Here is a 21,392-nt window from a genome sequence, read left to right on the forward strand (position 1 = left end):
ATACATTAAAACTACTTTTATAATGAATTATACGTTAAGGCATTGAGTAGTGTTACCAAATGCACTTTTTAAAAGTATAGTCAGAAATGTGTACTTGAAGTGCACTCAAGTGGCCTTTTATTTAAATTCAATTAAATCAATTATTTTATTACCGCACTGTAATTGTATTCACACAGTTAAAGAAATGACAAGGGTGAAAGGATCTTGAAGTCATTTTGCCTATCACTGTTGATCGGTGCATTTGGAGTGATTCAGAATCTATCTCTTCTCTCCAAACGCTTCAGGGGGTCTGTAGAGAAATCCCCAACCATGTTGAGACTCATTATAAGGTATAACATGCATTGAGGAATTCTGCATTGTTTCTCAATCCACAACCCAATGCAAGCAAACGTGAGCTTTGCTCCACACGATTCATTTGCTGTTCTTTTATGTTCGGCTCTTCAGGACAGATTCTTTTCATTCTCTATCTGTTGAATTTTTCGTAGCTTAGCTTTTCACATTGTTTCGGTTGTTTTGGTCTTGCATCAGGGGTTTTCCTCCCATTATCTTCCACCTTCTAGAAATAATTCTCCTGCATGTTTTTTTGTTTATTGTGACTGTCCTTATCAACGACAAGATGAGAGGATAATTGTGTGGTTGAGCTGTTAGCTGCAGAGAGCAGAGTCTCAGTCTCATATGAGAGGACTGTGAAAGCACAGACCGTTTACCGTGGTTCACCACAGAACCGCAGTGAATGGAAATATGAGTAGTATGTTGAGTTCTGAACAAGCTTGTTTTGTGTTTCAGCACCTGGCTTTAGCAAAAGATTACAACGCAGACTCAATGAGACGTTATAGCTGGACGCCGGACACTCAGGACAATGTGAACCTGGTCTCCAGCCCCGTCCATTCAGGGTAAAGCCAACACTACCATTACTATTCTCATACTTAGGGTTAGTGATTTGAACAAACCATTAAACATAAGTTTGAAGGCCCTGATAATACAAGGTTGCTTTTGGTTCTTGGCTTAGGGGTAAAAATAAGTTTGAAGCATCTGACCATAGGGATGTGGAAATGTTTGCACCAGCTAAATTCAAATTTAAAGTCCATTTAAATTATGTTTATTTATATAGCCATTTATACAATAGATTGCTTTAAAGCAAACTGTTTTATAGAATTAAATATGAGTGTCAACATAAAAGTGTCAATTTTGGTTTCATGTAGAATGGCAACTTCAGTTTCTACAGTAAAACAGCTCTCCAGTGTTTTCGACTGACTAAACAGAATTATGTAATCGCCACAGACCAGTGCTGGTTCAAAGGTGTTTACCAGCCTGAGCAAACGTTTCCAAAAAGTGGCCTTTTGAAAGCAGCAGGAATATTAGGCTGCTGTCACTTTAAGACCTATGACACATGCCTTTTCTTTCTCAAGTGTTTACATTCACTTAAGACAAAACCAACTGTGCTCACGATGATATTTTGACGATTTTGTGGGTGTTTTTCCATTCAAGCAGAGGTAGATGCGAAAGAGAACTCAATTTATTTTTCTCACACTGTATGGGAGGTGGCTTTTTGTGATAACAGCACATAAGTGTCAAATTGAGTTATCTTCTTGAATTTCAATGGTTTAAGATCACATTAAAATGTGTGGACTTCATTGAATAACCAGAATCAAAATGTACTTATCTAATCAAATACACAGTTCTCTGAATTTTGGAAACAGTTTTAAGACTCAGTTGTCTTTTTTTTTTTTTTTTTACCAGATTCATTCCTTCTCTTCAATGTATAATAATAGAGACAAAAAAAAAAGCATTAGTACATTTCGTTTGATCTTTTTTTTCTCCATATTTCCACATGTATTTCTTTGCAGCCTTTCTCCCTCACTGCTTCAGTACGACATCAGGTGATGGTTGATCATGTGATCACAGTTTTTCCTCCCTGTGTTTGTGTTGTTTCTGTTCTCATCTCAACTTCAAGAGAAACGCAGCCCAGGCCGACAAAATCAGTATAGATCACTATTTGATAACATCATAAGCCAAACAATCCATAAGACCTAGTGTACACATGTATATCATTGTCGCTTATTGTTTTTAATTCATTTTATTAAAATGTACTGTACACAAAAAAATTTTAAATAGAAAAATATCATGGTTTCAGTAGCAATGGGTGTTTAAGCAATACAAATACAAACTGCTGAAGATCGATCTTAATAATAAAAGATTTACATTGTGACACCTTAACAGTGTAATTGAATTGTGATCCTTTCCTGTGAACTAACTGTAACCGACATCCAAACAATATTCTCTACCTCACTAACTTCTCACCAGGTGCATGGGATGATCTCAGATCACTTCTTCTTCTCTGATTTTCTCTCTGAAATTTGTTTGTGAATGTGTTTTTATCACAGCATGGGACAACTCATCTCTGAGAGCCTGTAAGATGCTGAATCACTCTTTATCGTCTCTTATTGGATCATTTTCCTCCCGCAGGTTTTTGGTGAGCTTCATGGTGGATGCCCGCGGCGGTTCCATGCGAGGAAGTCGTCACAATGGTATGCGCATCATCATCCCACCCCGCAAGTGCACTGCGCCAACACGTATCACTTGCCGTCTGGTCAAGAGACACAAGCTGGCGTCCCTGCCGCCCATGGTGGAGGGAGAGGGGCTGGCGAGCCGGCTGGTGGAGGTGGGCCCAGCGGGGGCTCAGTTTCTGGGGTAGGTTTCACCTTCATGCCCATTTCACTCCAACTTCTTATCATTTACATGAAAACCATCTGTGTTTGGTAGTGTGTGTCGGTGAAGTGTTTCAGCAGTGACAAAGGGCGGCTTTGCCCACAATTGTTATCGTGCCCGTGCCTGGAAAGTGACACTGACTCAGCGGTGTACAGTACCTTGACTTTACACTTTCCTTAACTCTTTCCTACAATGGGATCCTGCAGGTCGTCAAAGTTCCCTAGTAAATACCTTGAGGACTGCTGAAAGAGCTCCACCATTTGTTTTAAAGTGACACATATCGGCTTTGTTCTACAGTTTAGTGAGCTGCCTGCATAGACAAAATTTTAAGGCCAGGCACCCCTGGTGAATTGAATATTTTTTTTATTATTATTAAATAGTAAAAATACTATGTAAGTATGATTATATCTATGGAAGTCAATGGCTGCCATCAACTGTCTGATTTTGTGTTCGGCAGAAGAAACACAAACTCATACAGGTTTGGAACAGCTTGAGGGTAAATACATTTTTTTTTTCAATTTACATTTTTGGGTGACCTATACCTTTAAGAAAGTTGTTTTGAATAAAAAAAAATTATATGCAAAATATTCATTTTCTAATTTAGTCATTAATTTCCATACATTGGATAACCCCAGGTTCACAACTGTAAGGATTTTTACAGAGAGGATTTGGGATTTTTTTCCCCACTCTATAAATCAGAAAATGCTTTCAATATACATTTCATTCATATATTTTTTTAAATAAAATGTTAAATGTATAAGAATATTGGACTAAAACTTTAACGTCTGGTGTATGGAAGTGCTGCTGAAGTGGAGATTTTTTTATTTTTTTTGAGTAGTTTAATTTTAAAGATGCAATAGATAAAGTGTACTATAACAAACACTTAAATGTGAATTTTATTGTGTTTTTCTTTGCATTAGTCTGAAAGAAGACATGTTTTGTAATGAAAATTATAAAATTGACAACGTTAAAAAAAGATTAATTAAAATAAAGTAAAATAAAATGTTTTTTGTAGGGGTGTCCCCAACTAAGAATTTTCATAGTCGAATCTGAATTTTCGAATCTTGCTGATATTCGACTGATAGTCGAATCATATGTTTGGGGGTGGGGCAAAATACATTGAGTCAAGTCAGACATTCGACAGCCATAATTACTGATGTTAACACATCAATGCCTCGCAGATACAAACTGGGTAAATAATGTTTTTATTTAAAGATAGTTAACACTTAACGTCGGCGAAACCATAATAATCACAAATTTTTACAATAGTGCTCTCATTATAAAATTATCTTTCTGCATTTCTGTTTTGAGCTGCGCACGCTGAAGATGACCAGTAAAGTGAGCATTTGATAGCAAGTTTTTAATCAATGGGATTAAACTCGTAATTTCATATAGAATACGCTTCGTTATTTATACAACATAACGTTAATATTAAAACTTATAGGCTATCTGCAAAAAGAGCCCGAATGCACATGAACATATCTGCGGGGCTCTGAATGCGAACTCCTTTTGTGGACGCGTTCTTCACGGAAAACAATGTGCAGAAACAATGCAGCTAAACTCTAAACATTCACAGCGTTTTAATATAATGGTGATCTCATTACAATGGTATGTGTGTGACAGTCCAGAGATACACCGTAGTACTACAATGAAGCGTTTGACTCAAAACCAAATGCATCTTATATCAGGTAAATAATATATCCGTGATATATATACACCGGATGAAATGCTTTGAAATCACTTGAACCCTACCTGTTCGAGAAAATCCAGTCTCTGCCTGTGTCTATTTGAGTCTTGGTAAAGTTTTAAATCCCTGACACCAAGATGCTCCTCTGTCGCTCACGGATTGTAGAAAGTGAAACAAATCTATAGGGGTGGTTGGATTTATTCACAAACTTTAAAATATTAATTTGAAGCTTCTTTCATTTTCAGATAATTATTAATGGCTTTATCATAATAGGCTGTATATTAACTTATTGTGAGAAAACCGCAAGTTCTATGTGAAATCAGACATTTGAGCGCTCACATATAGTCAAAATGGCATAATCATAACACCCCACGAATATTCGACTGGGAGATTGGTAGTGGAATCAGGCTCCACGAATCGAAGAATTGAATCGTCGACTATTTGGAGTCGCCCCTAGTTTTTTTGTCTGTAGTGCAAAAAATAAAAAAATGTAAAAGATTGCTGCCTTCTGAGATTGCTGAGCTCTGTTCTCCTTCAAGAATGCAATCCCAGAATACATTGGACAAAGCTAGAGAAAATTCATTCAGTACTAAACGGATCAATAAAAACAGTCTAAACTAATTAGAAAGTGTTTTACCCATTATTTGTGTTTTCTGTTTATTAGAGTACTAAGCTGTTAAATTTGCAGCAGGCTAATGGCAAACCCTGCTGAAATCAGTTGTCAAGTCTCCTGTGCGCTATCTGTGTACGAGTTGCTGTCTGTGAGTGTTCCAAATAACTCACTCATGTCATTGTTGATGCATAGTAGATGCAAGAAAGCTCACTAGGTTTTGGAACAAGCCGCTGTACTTGGAACAGGGTGAGAAATAGCTCACTAAATCATTAAAACTCCAGGCCTGGTCTCCCATCCTGCAGGAATGATGAGTTGTTCCTCCTTTTTGTTCCTCTAAATGCTGCATGGAAATAATTCAGTAAACTCCATCTACCTCGAAAACTCCCCCCTCTTAGCGAGGGCGAGAGCTACATTAGCCGAATCCTGCAGCTCGGGCCACGGGGAACAAAATTTTCTGGGTAGGAGTGTGTGCTTAGTGAAGTCACAGCACTTCATGTTGATTTCAACTTCTACTTTTATTGACGCCATAGCTGATGTTTTCCTTTGTCTCCTTCTTTACGTTCATCTACACCTTTTCCTTTTAGCTTTCAGTGCATATAACTGAAAGTAACTCATACTGGCTGTTTGGGCTGGTTATGCAGTGCTTGGTGAGCATGAGTGTCTGCAGGCATGGATGCCATTTTTATGCTAAAAGAGAGTCTCATTTGACCTTTTAGTTGTAGAGAAGGTATCAGTATTTATTTAAGGGAAGGGTCACTCTATGAATATTATTGAACCGATTATATGTATTTGGATTAGGCCATTTAGTGTCTAATGTGCCCTGTTTGACTCACAGTTCTACTCAGTCTGAGTCTGGGGCCTTCAGGCATGATAATTTTTCCATGGTACCTTCTCTGTCTACACATTAAATTTTTTCTTCCATTTTTCCATGTTTGTCCGATGTTACTGTTTTCATCCATTGTGTAAATTGAGCTATTTAATCACTTCACATTAGAATAGGGTTTGTAAAATAATGGCCAGAACAGGTCGCATTTAATTTTCAATAGTTTCGTTCACGAATTCTTGATTAGTAATTGGCCCAAACTGCAGAAAATGCTCATCTTAAAACAAGCAAAACTCTCAATTAAATAGAAAGCATAGCAAGAGTTTCCTAAAGTAGAACATGCCAATGGGATATGAAAAAAAAAGAAACTTGCATCAATTTCTTGCCATATATAATATTAATGACACTGTGAAATAAGAATATATTATTAGATATAATGTTTGAAATAAGTTCATTGCAAACGTCTAATATCTTAAGCTGCACTAAGAGTGCTTAATGCTTGATCTTGTTATATGCATTTCTGATTAGTTTTATGGTCAATTCATAGTTTCAGTTGCTAGATATACAGTAGTGCTTGTTTTAAGAATTCTTAAATTATTTTATCCCACTGGCAATTGTTTTGCCTAATTTTATGATTGGTGTTGCTCTGTCGAGGCGTTTTGCTTGTTTCAAAAGGGCTTTAAGTTTACAATTTTGTCTTATTAAGCCTTGACTTGTTCTTAAAGGGGTCATATGATGCTTTTTTTAAAGATAATTATTTTGTGTATTTGGTGTAACAGAATATGTTGACATGCTTTAATGTTCAAAGAACACGTTTTTCAAATACTGTACACTATTGTAGGTCCTTTGTGCCCTTCCGACAAATGCAGTCTGCTTTGATTGGCCAACTGACCCAGTGCTTTGTGATTGGCAGAACACTGAAAGCACTCATTGGAAATATAATGCCCCTTCCATAATCACGAGCTTCAGCTTTCAAAATAAATGTAAAGACAGTTAACAATGTCCCTAGTTTTACTATCAGTTCAGTGATTAAGCTCATATGTGTTTGCAGTACACAAGCCACGGTCGTTTAAGACTCCAAAGTGTGACCGTCACTCTCTCTCTCTCTCTCTCTCTCTCTCTCTCTCTCTCTCTCAATGCATAAAATGCATTGCTGTTCTGTAGTAAGTAATCTTAAAGATTCCTAAATGCATCTACTTTCTGAAGGCCAGATAAAGTGCTTTTGCTTTCTCCTAGAAACACACAGCATCTCCCTGACATGGCTGCTTCAACACTTACTGCGATTACTGAAACCACGCCTTCTTTCTTTGCCTGAACATTTGGGCGGCATTATGCAAATATTTCCACACAGTGACGTAGATGTGGGGGCGTGTTTAAACGAGCCGTTTTAGGGGGCCGTGGCAGAGTCTTAACTTTTATAAAGAATATCTCTTTGGATTTGAGACTTTAGTCTTTGCAAATGTTCAGATCTTCTTTATGCACCAAGAGCTTGTAACACTGCAAATAGAAAGGAAAAATTGAAAATGCATCATATGACCCCTTATTAAAGAATCTAGTCATCTATTTTAATATTACTCACCATAACTGTCACAGCGTAACTTTATTATATATATATATATATATATATATATATATATATATATATATATATATATATATATATATATATATATATATATATTATAAGCTATGCTGTCTAAAACTGAATTTATCTTGTTAGATATTTTACTGAAAATAAAAAACAATGTTACTGATTAAGAATAGAATTTTGTGCATCTTTATTTTGCACCTACCTTGGTTTTTGAAAGATTTAATTTCAAAGCATGAAGCAGTGACGCTTGGTAAAATAAACATTAAGCTAAACTAAAACATTGATAAAATCATTTCTGCATCTGTCCCCGTGGGTTCAGAATGGAAACCAGTAGTGTTTATCTGTCAGATGCATTTGCCAAGTGCCCCTCTTTTGCACTAACGTTCCATGAATGTTCTTCATCGCTATTTACTAAAGTCATCATCAGCATCTGTGTGGCTCCTTGTCTCGTGTTTATTAGTCACAGATGTTCCACTGATAAAGGCCTGCGATGTGTTTTCACAGCCCTGTGATTGTGGAGATCCCTCATTTTGGGTCCATGAGGGGGAAAGAGCGAGAGCTCATTATGCTCAGGAGCGAAAACGGTGAGACCTGGAAAGAGCATCATTATGACTGCAAATCTGAAGACCTCTATGAGCTGCTCAATGGCATGGATGAAGGTAAAATTATGATTAAATCTGCAATGTTACTGACCTTGCTAGTGCAGGATGAGATTCAAACAAGCCCTTAGTGAGTGTTGGTTAATGCTTGACGGATGTCTGATATACAGTAATGCCTATGTATTTACAAACAATAACATTTCAGAGACAGCACGTGACACACAAATGTGTTGAAATTAAATGAACATTTGGGTTACACAATCATTACAACCACATAGCAACAGATTTATCACCACAGCAGGACCGTAGCATCATGATGCAAACACTACTCATATTTCCTTCCAGATACTTAAAAACATATTTTTATGTTTGCTCCTGCAGTATACTTCTATGTAAGGAAAATGCTTCCTGAAATCAAACTCATATAATATTTGTGTACTCTACAGAGCTTGAGAGCACAGCAGATCTGGAAAAGAAGCGTATCTGCCGTATCATCACAAAGGACTTCCCACAATACTTTGCAGTGGTATCCCGGATCAAGCAGGAGAGTAATCAGATGGGTCCAGAGGGAGGAGTACTGTCCAGCCTGACAGTTCCTCTGGTACAGGCTTCCTTCCCTGAGGGTGCGCTCACTAAGAAGATCAGAGTTGGACTGCAGGTAAATAATGGTCCAACTAATTTCAAATTAGCAATTTTTGTGTGCGTGTAATTATTTTCACAATATGGAATACTTTCTTCTATCTCCTAACTTAAGATTTAAAAATAATGGGTCTCATTCACTAAATATGCGTAGGCACAGATTTTTGCGTGAAATGTGCCTACGGACGTTTTCACGAATAAATCATGATTCATCAAAAACTTTCGTACTAAAATTTATTCTAAATGTACGAAAAGATTCAAGAACAACTTATACCACACGTACGCAATAATCATGTACAACCGGGGCCTTATAAGCATGTGTTAAGAACCCTATATAATTAGATGTTTTTGATAAATTATAATTACAGTTCCAAATATATATATATATATATATATATATATATATATATATATATATATATATATATATATATATATATATATATATATATAAAATATTAGAGGTCCAAACAACAATCACCTGATCTATCCTTATATAAACGGTGATTAATGTGTCTCATCTTGTGTTTAGAGGCATGACACACTTGGTACTGCTTGAAGACATCGCGGCGCGCGCTCTAAGGAGATATGTTCGCGGAGAGTGACGAATGACTGTTCAGTCGCTTTAGGTTGCCCAGAGAAGTCCTCATTGATTTATGCAACTCACTGGAACCACACATAAGCCACATCACCAACCACTCTCACCACCTTATCTCCAAGCCTGTGTTATAACCCATGCTTCCTTTTTACCTGTGCCCGTTATGCCAGTGGATACACTTTTAAATAATAAATAATTTTTCCTGGCTTCCACCTCCGATAGCAAAGGTTCTCTGTACAAGTGCCTCGTTGTGGAAAGCCCTTATATGGAGCTGGTTTGGGCGTGAATTATGCTAATTACTGACCTCGTGCACACGGGCGCTCATTTAGAAGACTCCAAATTCACTAACAGAAGAACGAGTTTAAGAACAAGATCATGTGCGTATGCACGTGTTGTGAATTAGGCGGAAAGTTCTCGTGAGAAGTTCAAATGTGCGTATAAATAAGAAAATTGTACGCAAAAATTAGTGAAGGAGAACCAATGAACTTTTTACTGAAAGGATCTTTGGGGAACCAAAAATGTTTCTTCTAAGCAGTGTTGCCAAATTGGGCTACTTTAACACTCTTGCCGCGGTTGTTTTTCATGTCCGTGGGTTGAAAAACAACCCCAATAACGTGATATTTAGCCCCTGGAATGCAAATTTTATGAGGTGAACCTCGCCAAAATGTGTGTTTTCCCCTGGAATGTGATTTTGAATGCAACTGAGCTAGTTTTGGGCTAGTTTTGAGAAGCGATTGGATGGGGTTTTGTTGCATAAACCTGGCAACCCTATTTCTAAGGCATCAATGTGAAAAGCCCTTTCAGAAAATTCCTTTTTTAAAAGTGTAAAATAAACAATTTGTATGTTGATTTCTTTGAAAAGTCTAAAGGCCTTTTCACACCAAGGACGTTAACTATAAAGATAACGATAAAGATATAGTTTATATGGTCCACTCCACAGCTATAATGATAAAGGCACAGAAAAACTATATCATTGGAATGGCTTTTACTTTTTCCAGCTCATGAATGATAAAAGCATTGACACCAAATTAGAATTAAAAGCAGCTAACAAGCGTGCGCTTAGAATAAACAGAAGATATTTTCTGCAGGATGCTAATGGTTATCTTTATAGTTATTGTTTTGGTGTGAACGGGCCCTAAAACTCTGAACTCTGAATCTTAACAACACTACCTGTGGTGTGAGTTTAGGATAGGATATATTACGGATTATTTGGAAAGCAGACATAATTTTTCCATTAGCTGATGCTACAGACTTTAATGACGCTCTTTGTGTAGATTTTTCACTTAAATGTTCTGGCTTTCTTTTAACAGTCCCAGCCTGTTCCGGATGAAACTGTGAAGAAGCTCATAGGAAATCGTGCCACCTTCAGTCCTATAGTGACAGTGGAGCCTCGCAGGAGGAAGTTCCATAAGCCCATTACCATGACCATACCCATGCCTCCGCTCTCTGGAGATGGTGTGGTGAATGGTTACAAGGGAGACCCCACGCCAAGCCTGCGCCTGCTCTGTAGTATAACTGGTAAGATTGACTTGTAGACATCATTAAGAGCATGATAAAATCTAAGGAAATATAGAATCCTTTTAACAGTTGATCAAGCTCCTGTTTCACTATAGTGGTGTTTGCAATCATCACTTCTCTTTTTTTAATATTTTCATAAATAGACTAATTAGGGTTAGCCAAAAGGTTGTTTACACCTAGAACGATAACTATAAATATAAATTTTAGTGTCCACGTCAACACAAGATAACACTCTGTATATCTATTTAGCATGTTCTGGAGTTATGTCGTCCACCACTGTTAATGCTCAAGCTTTTTAAAGGGTTAATTCACCAAAAATCTAAATTATGTCATTAATAACTCACCCTCATGTCGTTCCAAACCCGTGAGACCTCTGTTTATCTCCAGAACACAGTTTAAGATATTTTAGATTTAGTCCGGGAGCTCTCAGTCCCTCCATTGAAACTGTGTGTACAGTATACTGTCCATGTCCAGAAAGGTAAGAAAAACATCATCAAAGTAGTCCATGTGACATCAGAGGGTCAGTTAGAATTTTTTTGAAGCTTTGAAAATACATTCTGGTCCCAAAATAGCAAAAACTATGACCTTAGTCATCAATGTCCCTGCACACACACACACAACCGCACAAACATGAACACATGCTAACATAATGTTTTGAATTATAATTATGTATGTCAATGCAAAAGGCGGATTTTAAACCGGGTTGTTCAAATGCAATCATTTGCGGGTTTCAAAGTGCACGTTTTTGAAAACACCACCATTATCGTTTCCATGTAAACACCCAAACTGGGAACCTTTGAAAATGGTGACATCATGCACGTGCATTGTACGTGTTAGGTATGTCGACATGTGCAGTACTTGTCAATTTTTAAGGCAAGCATGAAAAAAACATACACAACAATGGTGGTTGTTGCTGCTCAAGAATTTGCTAACGCTTCTTCAGCAATGTGTGGATTTACTTCACCAATATTACAATCAACAACCGAGATGCATCATATATAACATATAATCGTCACTTCCCTACAGGTGCCATTTACTAAGAAGGTGGCAGTGACAACTATTGGCCTGGCATACGTAATACAGTGTTTTTGTCCATTTTCGCAGATACGTTTAAACGCAAATCATTTTGAAAATGTTGTCATGTATACGTGAAACAAAAACTAAATGGTTTGAATTTAGCTTTGATACATGCATGAAACATGCTTGCACAAAACATACTTATCGCTGGTCGAAAGTTGAATTTCTGTTTGTCTCATTAAGGAGGTGAATTTTAGACTGGCAAGAACAGTTACAGTTATTTGAATAAATCTTCTTGTGACAGGTGGCACATCACCGGCTCAGTGGGAGGACATCACTGGCACTACACCTCTCACTTTTTTGAAAGACTGTGTTTCCTTCACAACAAACGTTTCTGCCAGGTACAAGAACAACTTATGACCTTTTCTCTCATAAAATCCTCTTACCTGTTTTTAACCACTTTCAATATCTCAGATCTAATTCTAGAAAATTATAAGGTGTATTATCAATATCTCACATTTTCATCTTTGTGACTGTTAAATTTGTGTCCAGGTTTTGGCTTGCAGACTGCCATCAGATCCCAGAGGCTGTAGGTTTGGCCACCCAGCTCTACAGGGAGCTCATCTGTGTGCCCTACATGGCCAAGTTTGTAGTGTTTGCTAAAATGAATGACCCTGTGGAGTCCAGCCTGCGGTGCTTCTGTATGACAGACGATAAAGTGGACAAAACCCTGGAACAGCAGGAGAACTTTGAGGAGGTGGCCAGAAGCAAAGACATTGAGGTGCATTATCTGTTTTAGTTATTTCATTTTTTTTTTTTATGTTGCTATTATCACTAGATTCTGATGTAATGTATAACGTTCCATGCTAATTATTTATTTTATGAGATCTTACTAGGATTTGTGCACATTATCATTTTTATAAAATGTGGTTTGCATGACACGGCTGGCTGTTTTAAAGGTGCTGGAGGGGAAGCCCATCTATGTGGACTGCTATGGCAATTTGGCCCCTCTTACCAAAAGCGGACAGCATCTGGTTTTTAACTTCTATGCTTTCAAAGAAAACAGACTCCCGTTCTGTGTGAAGGTAGATAATTTTTAACTTCCAACGATTTCCACTTTTTCATGACAACTGGACACATTAGTAATACATTCTACCTGCCATAATGTTTTGTTATTAAAATCAGCATACATTTCTGTCAGACCCTGAGCTATCAGAAGGTAATGAGAAAATTGTAGCTCTTCACATGTTGTGACTTGTCACTTTAGCATTCTTGTGTATTTTCTAACTGAAACAAATTCTGAGCAAGTCAGACCTAAAGACTAAATTTTTACCAGTAACATTCGTTTGTCATCTTCAGGTCAGAGACAGCAGCCAAGATCCATGTGGACGCGTGTCCTTCCTCACAGAGCCCAAAACTTCCAAAGGTCTGGTTCAGACTGCTATCTGCAATTTAAACATCACATTGCCAGGACTCAAGAAGGTAAGGGTGAACTATGATCATCTGCGTCATATCATGCCATCTTCATACTCAGGAAAGATAGAGCAGTGTTCCCAGTCATGAAGGGTCAAACTTGGCTCAAACTGCCTGAGTGTGTCTTTTATCTGTTTCAAGCTTCTTTCAAGTTGTTGTTGTGGCTGACCCAAATCACACTTTTGATTTGGGTCTTGCTTTGGCTGAAGGTGCACAGGCTTGTGCTTATTTTAGCAGCTTCTGTGGTTGTGGCTCTGTGCTTTATTTTTCCTTTTATTTTTAACTCCTTAATGTTCCTTCACTGTGGCTTTGCGGTAACTTTCACTTAGGGTGCTCTCAGTCGCCTTTTTCATATCCTGATGTTTCTTTCCCCCTGCTCTTCATTGCGTTATCCCCTCTGTTTCTGCAATGCATCTTGGGAACCAAAAGGATGTGGATTCAGATCCTGAGGAAGAGGTAATAGTGCTCTCCCCTCATTTTCATGTGGCGTGCTAGTTGCTTTAGCTCTGGGTTATATGTTCGTTTAAGACAGCTTTAATTTGGGTACACATACATATACTGCATGCTGCTGTAACTTTCTGCAAGCTGATTTTTTTACTTATCCATGCACCAAGGTCTGTTGCCTAGACTGTCAAACTTAAGTGGATCATATCAAAGCATATTAAAATGTAATTTATAGGACAAAATATATTACGTTTATATTGTGTAACAAAAGTACTGGTCCCCACAACCTATGATCTCACTGACCCAGTCAATCGTAGTTCCTTTAAAAGAATTAAAGGAAATCAATGTAGCATTGATTTCCTTTGATGTGAATAGAGACTATATAGGCCACTATATAGGCCAACCCAATTTAAAGAGGACAGTAATTTAAAGAAAATTATAAACACCTTCCAAATCAGTGTTCCTTCATTATAGTCATAATGCTTTTTCAGAAAGAAAAGAACAATAACAAAGATAGCTGAACTTTAAGCAGGGTTTTATAATGGGAGGACTTAAGATTCTTTCTGTTGTTGTTACAGAGTGAAAAGCCAGAACGACGTCATACCTTTGCATCTCTAGCCTTACGTAAGCGCTACAGCTATCTGACCGAGCCTGGAACGAGTGAGTGTGATGTTTTCACTAATGTATCAACTTATATTGAGAATCAAATTCTTGGGAGTGATTAAAGCTAACATGTGACTTGCTGTGACCATCTATGATATATTAACATTGTTTTATCTGCACATTTTTACCATACATGAACAGAGTCCACATGCTTGTTTTCTGTTTTTGTTTTTTAAAGTTTAGTTTGCATGTGAAATTTGGTATTTCAGTTGGTGTGCCGTGCTTGCCCTGTGCTTATGGGTTATTATTTACCCTATTTATTTATTTATTTTTTCACTTTTACCCACTCTAGCAAGAATATTGTTTTGTAACATTCATAACATTTTACTTTGAGTGACTTATTAATGCAAACTTTATGCACTATGGCATCAAAGTAGAAAATCATTTCCTTTGTTTAATTCCTGTTTACAACCAGTCTGGCTCCTTTTGGCTTTGTGATTGTGCATAATTATTTAATGCATTTTTGATGGAAATGCATGAAGACTCACAGGTAGATTCTCTCGGGTACTTTCACAGTTTGCACTGAATTGCCTGTCACTAAAGTTTCTCAGATCTGCATGATGGGAACAATATTTTTAACTTTAAATCGTAGCTATATATCCTGCATTTGTCATAAAGTGCTTTGCTGTAGCATAGGAACAAGGATGCTTTTTGTTTTGGAGTCTTCTGTTTTTGTAAAAATACACAAATTGGGGAAGGGTCTGGTTTTATTTTCTCTCTCTCTAAACCAAACAGATAAAAGGCACTGTAGCAATGAAGGTAGTCAGTCACAGGAAAATTTAGCACATCAAAAGTCAAAAGTGATATTGGTTTTCTCTCGTCCTGTGCATTTGTCTTGCCATTTTACGTTTTGTGGTTGATCCTTTCTGTCATACTTTTGCGTGTGTGCACTTTAATTTTTCTTTTGTGAACCCTTCTTGGGTCATGAATCTCTTTGGATTATCTTTATTTTGGCACCATCCTCAACTTCAATTCCATTTCACATCATAAAACTGCTGCTCTACTCCTTATAAGACAATCACCACTGACCAATTTTTTCCTTCTGGTCTCTCTGTTTCTCCACCATTTTTTGTTGACTTTATGTTGGATTTTCATTTGTCTGTTTAAAGAAACAGTCGAACGAAGTACAACAAGAACACTGCCTGCTGGTTACCCTCACAAACCTGTCTTTTCAACAAGATCTTACCAGGCATGGTCGACTGCTCCTATTACCATCCCTGGGCAAACAAAATGTGGACTGGGTTCCATCTCCAGTTCACCTTCCAACACGCCGTCTGCTTCGCCACTAAAGTCTGTGTGGTCCATTTCCTCTGTGTCTCCAATTAAGTCCACCCTTGAAACATCAAATGCTTCTCCTGCAAAATCAGTTAGCGATATAACCTCACCCATTAGATCATCTCCAATAAAGACTGTGGTTCAACAACCCCAAAACCAAGTTCAAATTTCCTCCAGTCTCTTATCTTCGCCGGGTAAAATTGGCACAGATCCGGTGTCCATTAAGGGTCTTGCTGCTTCATTGTCCTCAAGAGCTAACTTGACTTCATCACCTGGATCCATGCTAGACAGAACTTTCTCCACAGTGACCCAAGCTGATTCTATAAAGTCAACAACAAATACATACACGTCTTTATCATTCAAATCCACCCTGGCTCCCACAAGTATAGCAGTGTCCTCTCCAATTCGAAACATTACAAGCTTGTCCTCTATTAAAACGACCACAGATACAGCTAGGGGTACAATTCTGTCATCGCTTTCTTCATCAGCTAAGCCTACAGTATCCAGTAATGAAACATTCCTGTTAAACGGATCCATTTCACCAGTGAAATACCCCTCATCCTCCTCTGCATCTTCCCGTCTGTTTACAGGAGGGGCTTACAGCTTACACGAACGGATACAGGCCACAACGCAAGCAGCTACGGCCAGTGTTGGTGCAGCCTTCAGTGAGGTTGAGAAATCACTTACTGCTGGCTCAATGTCAAGCTATAGTGCGCTAAAATCTGTATCTTCACCTTTAAGATCAAATTTATCAAGTTCTGTTTATGATACCCTTAGAGCACCTGCCACTACCACCACATCAGTATCGTCTAGTTCCATGTCTGTTCCAGTATTCTCCGTGATCAATGTGGTTCCTGAACCACAGGGGAAGAAACTCCCAGAAAAAATAACAATCACACCTCAGCCACACACCCAAACACAGTCCTCTACATCACGGATTAAACCCTCAAAGCCCTCACTTTTTATTTCCCCAACAGTCCTCAAAGCAGCTGCCGCACCCACATTGACATCCAGTCAAGAGATTCTTAAGGATGTGGCAGATATGAAGGAAGATCTGATAAGAATGACTGCAATCTTACAAACTGACTCCTCGACCGCAGCCAAAGGTTTCCACACACATGTTTCTAAAGAGTCCAAAATGGAGGATGAAGAGCCTTTTGGTTTGGTTGAGAAAGTTAAAGAGGACCTTGTCAAAGTTAGTGATATTCTCACAAAAGATGTCCTGAGTGAGGCCAAAAGCTCAAGTAAAGACAGGGCCTCAGATGATGAATGGGAAGAGTTCTCCAAAGATGAAATTGAGGAGGCACGACAAAGTGCCCTGCAATCCATGCCAACATTTGAACCAACCTTTGCCTTTGGACCACAGTCAGTGCCGGACAAAGATCTCAATCTAGCTAAAGTGGTGGATTACTTAACAAATGATCTTGGTGCCAGTTCCCTTTCAAAAATAGCTGACGTAAAGAGCAGATATGATGAAATAAAGAAGGAAGGGGAGGAAAAACAGAAGCGTACCATGAAACCAGAGCACAAACTCAAAATGCCACCCACAGGTATGCGGACCTCTCCCTCAGAGAAAGACTTGAGTAAATTAGCAGACTCCTTTAGTGGCACAGATGCTATCCTGGAATCTCCTGATGACTTTTCCCATGAACAAGATAAGAGTCCCCTCTCAGATAGTGGTTTTGAAACCAGAAGTGAAAAGACCCCATCAGCTCCTCAAAGTGCAGAGAGCACAGGGCCAACCCCCCCCTTTACAGATGTGCCTATTCCCCCTGTCATAACAGAAACAAGAACTGAGGTTCTTCACGTTATCAGGAGCTATGAACATCCTGATGAGGTCTGTGAGCCAGTAATGGATGAAGCAGCAGCTTTGAAGCCTCCAGTTGAGCCTGAGCCAGCACTTAGCTCGATCAAAAATAAGGTAAAGGCCTTGCAAATGAAAGTCAGCTCGGAGGAACTGGCATGCGTCAAAGAAAAAACTCATATCACCACTACAACGCGAATGGTCTACCACAAACCTCAACTGAAAGAAGCTGGCTCTGACAAGATTGAAGAAACAATGTCAGTCCAAGAGATAATGAAAGCTTTTCAGTCTGGAAGAGACCCTTCCAAAGAATTAGCCAATTTATTTGAGCACAAAGCTAGCCAAGATGCCATCAAAGGAGATGAATTGTCCCCACGGTTCCTCGAAAAGGACAAAAAAACCCAAGTTGAAAGAATTATTGAGGTGCACATAGAAAAGGGCAACGCAATTGACCCAACAGAAGTTATAATAAGAGAGACTAAAAGGCATCCAGAGTTTATTTGCAAGAGTGACCGAGGTCTCAAGGAACTCGTTGAAAGGGTTGATGGTGATTATGAGGTTCTTCAAGATGAGGAGGAACTTACAGCTGAGGAATCAGTGCCATTCTTCTTAAACACGTCCAGAGTCAATACCCCTGTTTCTCAAGAGGGAGAGTCTCATCCCAGTTCATCTCAGCTTTCTGCAGATGAGTCATATAAAGCTTTTAAACTTCTAAGCCAGCATTCAATTGAGTATCATGATGACGAGCTATCAGAGATGAGAGGGGAGTCATACAGGTTTGCTGAGAAAATGTTGCTCTCAGAAAAATTAGACATATCACATTCTGATACTGAGGACTCAGTGGCAGACCAGGCACATAGCTTAGCCACTGAGTTACAAGGGGCAGAAGGCGTATATGGAGAAACAGTAGTTGGCCCCAGGAAGGAGTCCAAATTAAAGTCAGCAAGGAATACATCAGACAAATCAGGTAAATATCCCCCACAAGATGAGCAATATGACAAAGTTACAGTATTACATTATACCACAGAACCCGGTAGCCCTAAACATGCAGTCTGGATGAGATTCACCCAGGATAGGCAGGACAGGAATAGAGAGAAACTCATATATGAAGATAGAGTAGATCGGACCATTAAAGAGGCAGAGGAGAAACTGAGTGAGGTTTCCCAGTTTTTTAGGGACAAAACTGAACAGTTAAATGATGAGCTCAAGTCCCCTGAGAAAAAGAAACCAACAAGATCATCACGGGAGACATGGTCAGGGCCAAGCTCAACGTGCAGCAGCCCTGAGAAAAGGCAAAAGAGTGCAGCTGAGGAATGGGACAAAGGCAGACAGAAGATGTTTGGCTGTACAAATGAAAGGAAAAGTGCAAGTATGCCAAACAGTCCTGAGAGGCATGTGTTGTCACATGTCTGTGAGGACAAGACACAACAACACCAAGATCCTAAGCAGGCAAAGACAGGTGATGTAAGCCCCCCAGTGCCAGTTAAGACTTCTAGAGTAAGTTCTGTTCGACAAAAGTTTGAAATAGAAGCACAGAAACAGGATCATAATGTGCCTCTAACAAATTCAAAACAACCAGTTAAAAAACTACCAGAAAGTAAATTACCAGTATATCAGATTTTTGCTGGTTCAAAACCCTCCAAAGCCGATTCCACAGATGAAGCACTCCCACTTTCTAGAAAACTAACAGAAACTGATAAAAGTACCAGTATCAGTAGTACTATTGTCTCAAAGCAACTGGGTGAAAAATGCGTACCTGAAAAATCTAGCACATCAGATACTGCTGTAAAAAGAGCCTCACTTTATGAGAAAATGAAAGATCAAGAGTTTGATAAAACGCAAGTGAGCTCTCAAAATTTGAAAGATGGAAATATTGCAGACAGGAATAGTGCAATTAATGATATCAAAGAGCAGCAGTATTTAAAAAGTGACATTAAAAATGACACAGTTAAAACAGCTACCTCATCTAAGGATAATATCACTAGGAATGACTTTCAGATAAAGACCCTTAAGAAAAAGACAGAATCTCACATTCCTGTGAGAACATCCCCTGGTTCCCCAGACAATAATCAGTCAAAGAGGGCAAATCAAGACACATTAACTAAATTATCTGAAAAAAGCCCATCGCACATCACTACCTTGACCAAACCAAGGGTTCATGGGCGTTCAGAGTTACAGAGAGAGGAAGGTGCAACAAAGAACTCTGAAGAAGTCTCTGCTGAAAGTAGAACAACAAGTGGTCTAAGTGACACTAGTTCAGTCGAAAAAATATCCACTGTTACAACAAGAGAAAGTTTCAAAGGGCTTAAAACTTTACCAGTCTATGTAAGTGTTCAAGTGGGGAAACAGTCTGACAAAGATATGGGAGGAACCAATGGGACATTAAAAAAGATGGCTAGCTCAGAAAGTCGAACAATTTATGCAGTTAAACAGAAACAGCCTGCATCTCCTCAAGGCAGCCCAGATGATGACACTTTAGAACAGCTCTCTTTTATCGATAGCTCTGGCAAAAGTCCTATGACTCCAGAGACACCAAGCTCAGAAGAGGTCAGCTATGATCTCACCTCAAGAACCCCTGATCCATTTATTGCATTTATGCCAGGTATTGCAAGCCCAATAGCTGAGGTTTCAGAGGAGTCAGAAGATAGTGAACAAGATAAAGCGATTCTTTTGAAAGAATCTGGACCGGAAAATGGGGCCAATAGTGAACACAAAACTGGCCAGGAGACAAAAGACAAAAGAGTTGCATATATAGAGTTCCCTCCTCCACCTCCCTTGGATTCTGATTCCTCACAGCCGGAGAAAAAAGGGTCGACTCCTTCCTCAGAGGCTGAGACTGAATTGATGGAAGTAAATCTCCAAGAGGCGCATGATAAACATCTTCTTACCGAACCTATAATAAGAGTCCAGCCTCCATCTCCTGTGCCCCCAGGAGCTAATGATAGCGATTCAAGTGAGGAGGAATCTGTCTTCAAACCTATTCCAATAAAGAAATATACTTTTAAGATTGATGAGGACATAGATTTGAAGAAAAGCCCATCAAAAAAACCTGACAAGAATGAGAATGATAAAGACCCAGAGCCAAATGGTAATGGAAAAGCAGATGATTATGATTATGAACAAAATGGCAATGATCAGTCCATAACAGATTGCTCATTAGCGACAACTGCAGAGTTCTCTCATGACACTGATGCCACTGAGATTGACTCTCTGGATGGATATGAACTTCAAGATGAGGATGACGGCTTAAGTGAACCTACTGCCAAACCATTTGGATTTCCCAATGAAAACAGAAAGGATGTTTGGGCATCGGATAATATGTCTAGACCAAGTGACCGTTGCCAAAGTAAACTTGAAGTAATTCATGAAGAATTGCCAACTGAGGATTGTAAAAAGACCAAAGCTAAGACTGATTCCTCAAACCAAAAGTATGGAGAGGACAATGAAAAGGATGGAAAACAATCTGATCAAAGATTGTCAGAGACTTACTTTAGTTACAAGCTAGATGAGGAGTTTAATACTCCTTTTAAAACTGTTGCAACAAAAGGCTTTGATCCTTGGTCAACCAAGGGAGGAGAAGATGAAGTAGTGGACGCTAGAATTAAAGATGATGAGCCCAAGCCATTTGGGCTAGCAGTAGATGACAAGTCTACAGCAACAACCCCTGACACAACTCCTGCAAGAACCCCGACTGATGAAAGCACACCAACTAGCGAGCCAAACCCTTTCCCCTTCCACGAAGGGAAGATGTTTGAGATGACCCGCAGTGGTGCGATTGACATGAGCAAGCGGGATTGTGTTGAAGAGAGGCTGCAATTTTTTCAGATCGGTGAGCATTCATTTGGAGGGAGGATAAGGGATGGGGTCAGAAAACCAAATGTAGTCACCTCAAATCCACAGATAGTTGAGAGAGCACAAGTTAAGATGGAGGACAACACA

The 21,392-nt window shown here is 38.8% G+C and overlaps 1 protein-coding gene across 46 annotated transcripts in view; it reads left to right on the forward strand.

The window, feature by feature from the left end:
* LOC113056336 (ankyrin-3-like) overlaps positions 1-21,392 on the forward strand; it is a 146,476-nt gene that overhangs the window by 108,502 nt on the left and 16,582 nt on the right. For 24 of the 46 annotated variants that reach the window (XM_026223038.1, XM_026223029.1, XM_026223054.1 and 21 more), the window contains 14 exons: positions 285-329; positions 787-893; positions 1,848-1,880; positions 2,467-2,691; positions 7,928-8,082; positions 8,469-8,680; positions 10,570-10,777; positions 12,099-12,195; positions 12,347-12,575; positions 12,754-12,879; positions 13,154-13,276; positions 13,697-13,723; positions 14,290-14,371; positions 15,484-21,282. In XM_026223038.1, the coding sequence (XP_026078823.1) occupies positions 285-329; positions 787-893; positions 1,848-1,880; positions 2,467-2,691; positions 7,928-8,082; positions 8,469-8,680; positions 10,570-10,777; positions 12,099-12,195; positions 12,347-12,575; positions 12,754-12,879; positions 13,154-13,276; positions 13,697-13,723; positions 14,290-14,371; positions 15,484-21,282 (7,468 nt within the window). Of the gene's footprint in view, positions 1-284; positions 330-786; positions 894-1,847; positions 1,881-2,466; positions 2,692-7,927; positions 8,083-8,468; positions 8,681-10,569; positions 10,778-12,098; positions 12,196-12,346; positions 12,576-12,753; positions 12,880-13,153; positions 13,277-13,696; positions 13,724-14,289; positions 14,372-15,483; positions 21,283-21,392 lie in introns of those variants that run through there. The other 22 variants (XM_026223035.1, XM_026223040.1, XM_026223046.1 and 19 more) reach the window with 12 other exon arrangements.

This window comes from Carassius auratus, chromosome 37 (assembly GCF_003368295.1).
Source record: "Carassius auratus strain Wakin chromosome 37, ASM336829v1, whole genome shotgun sequence".
In the NCBI taxonomy this organism is placed as follows: domain Eukaryota; kingdom Metazoa; phylum Chordata; class Actinopteri; order Cypriniformes; family Cyprinidae; genus Carassius; species Carassius auratus.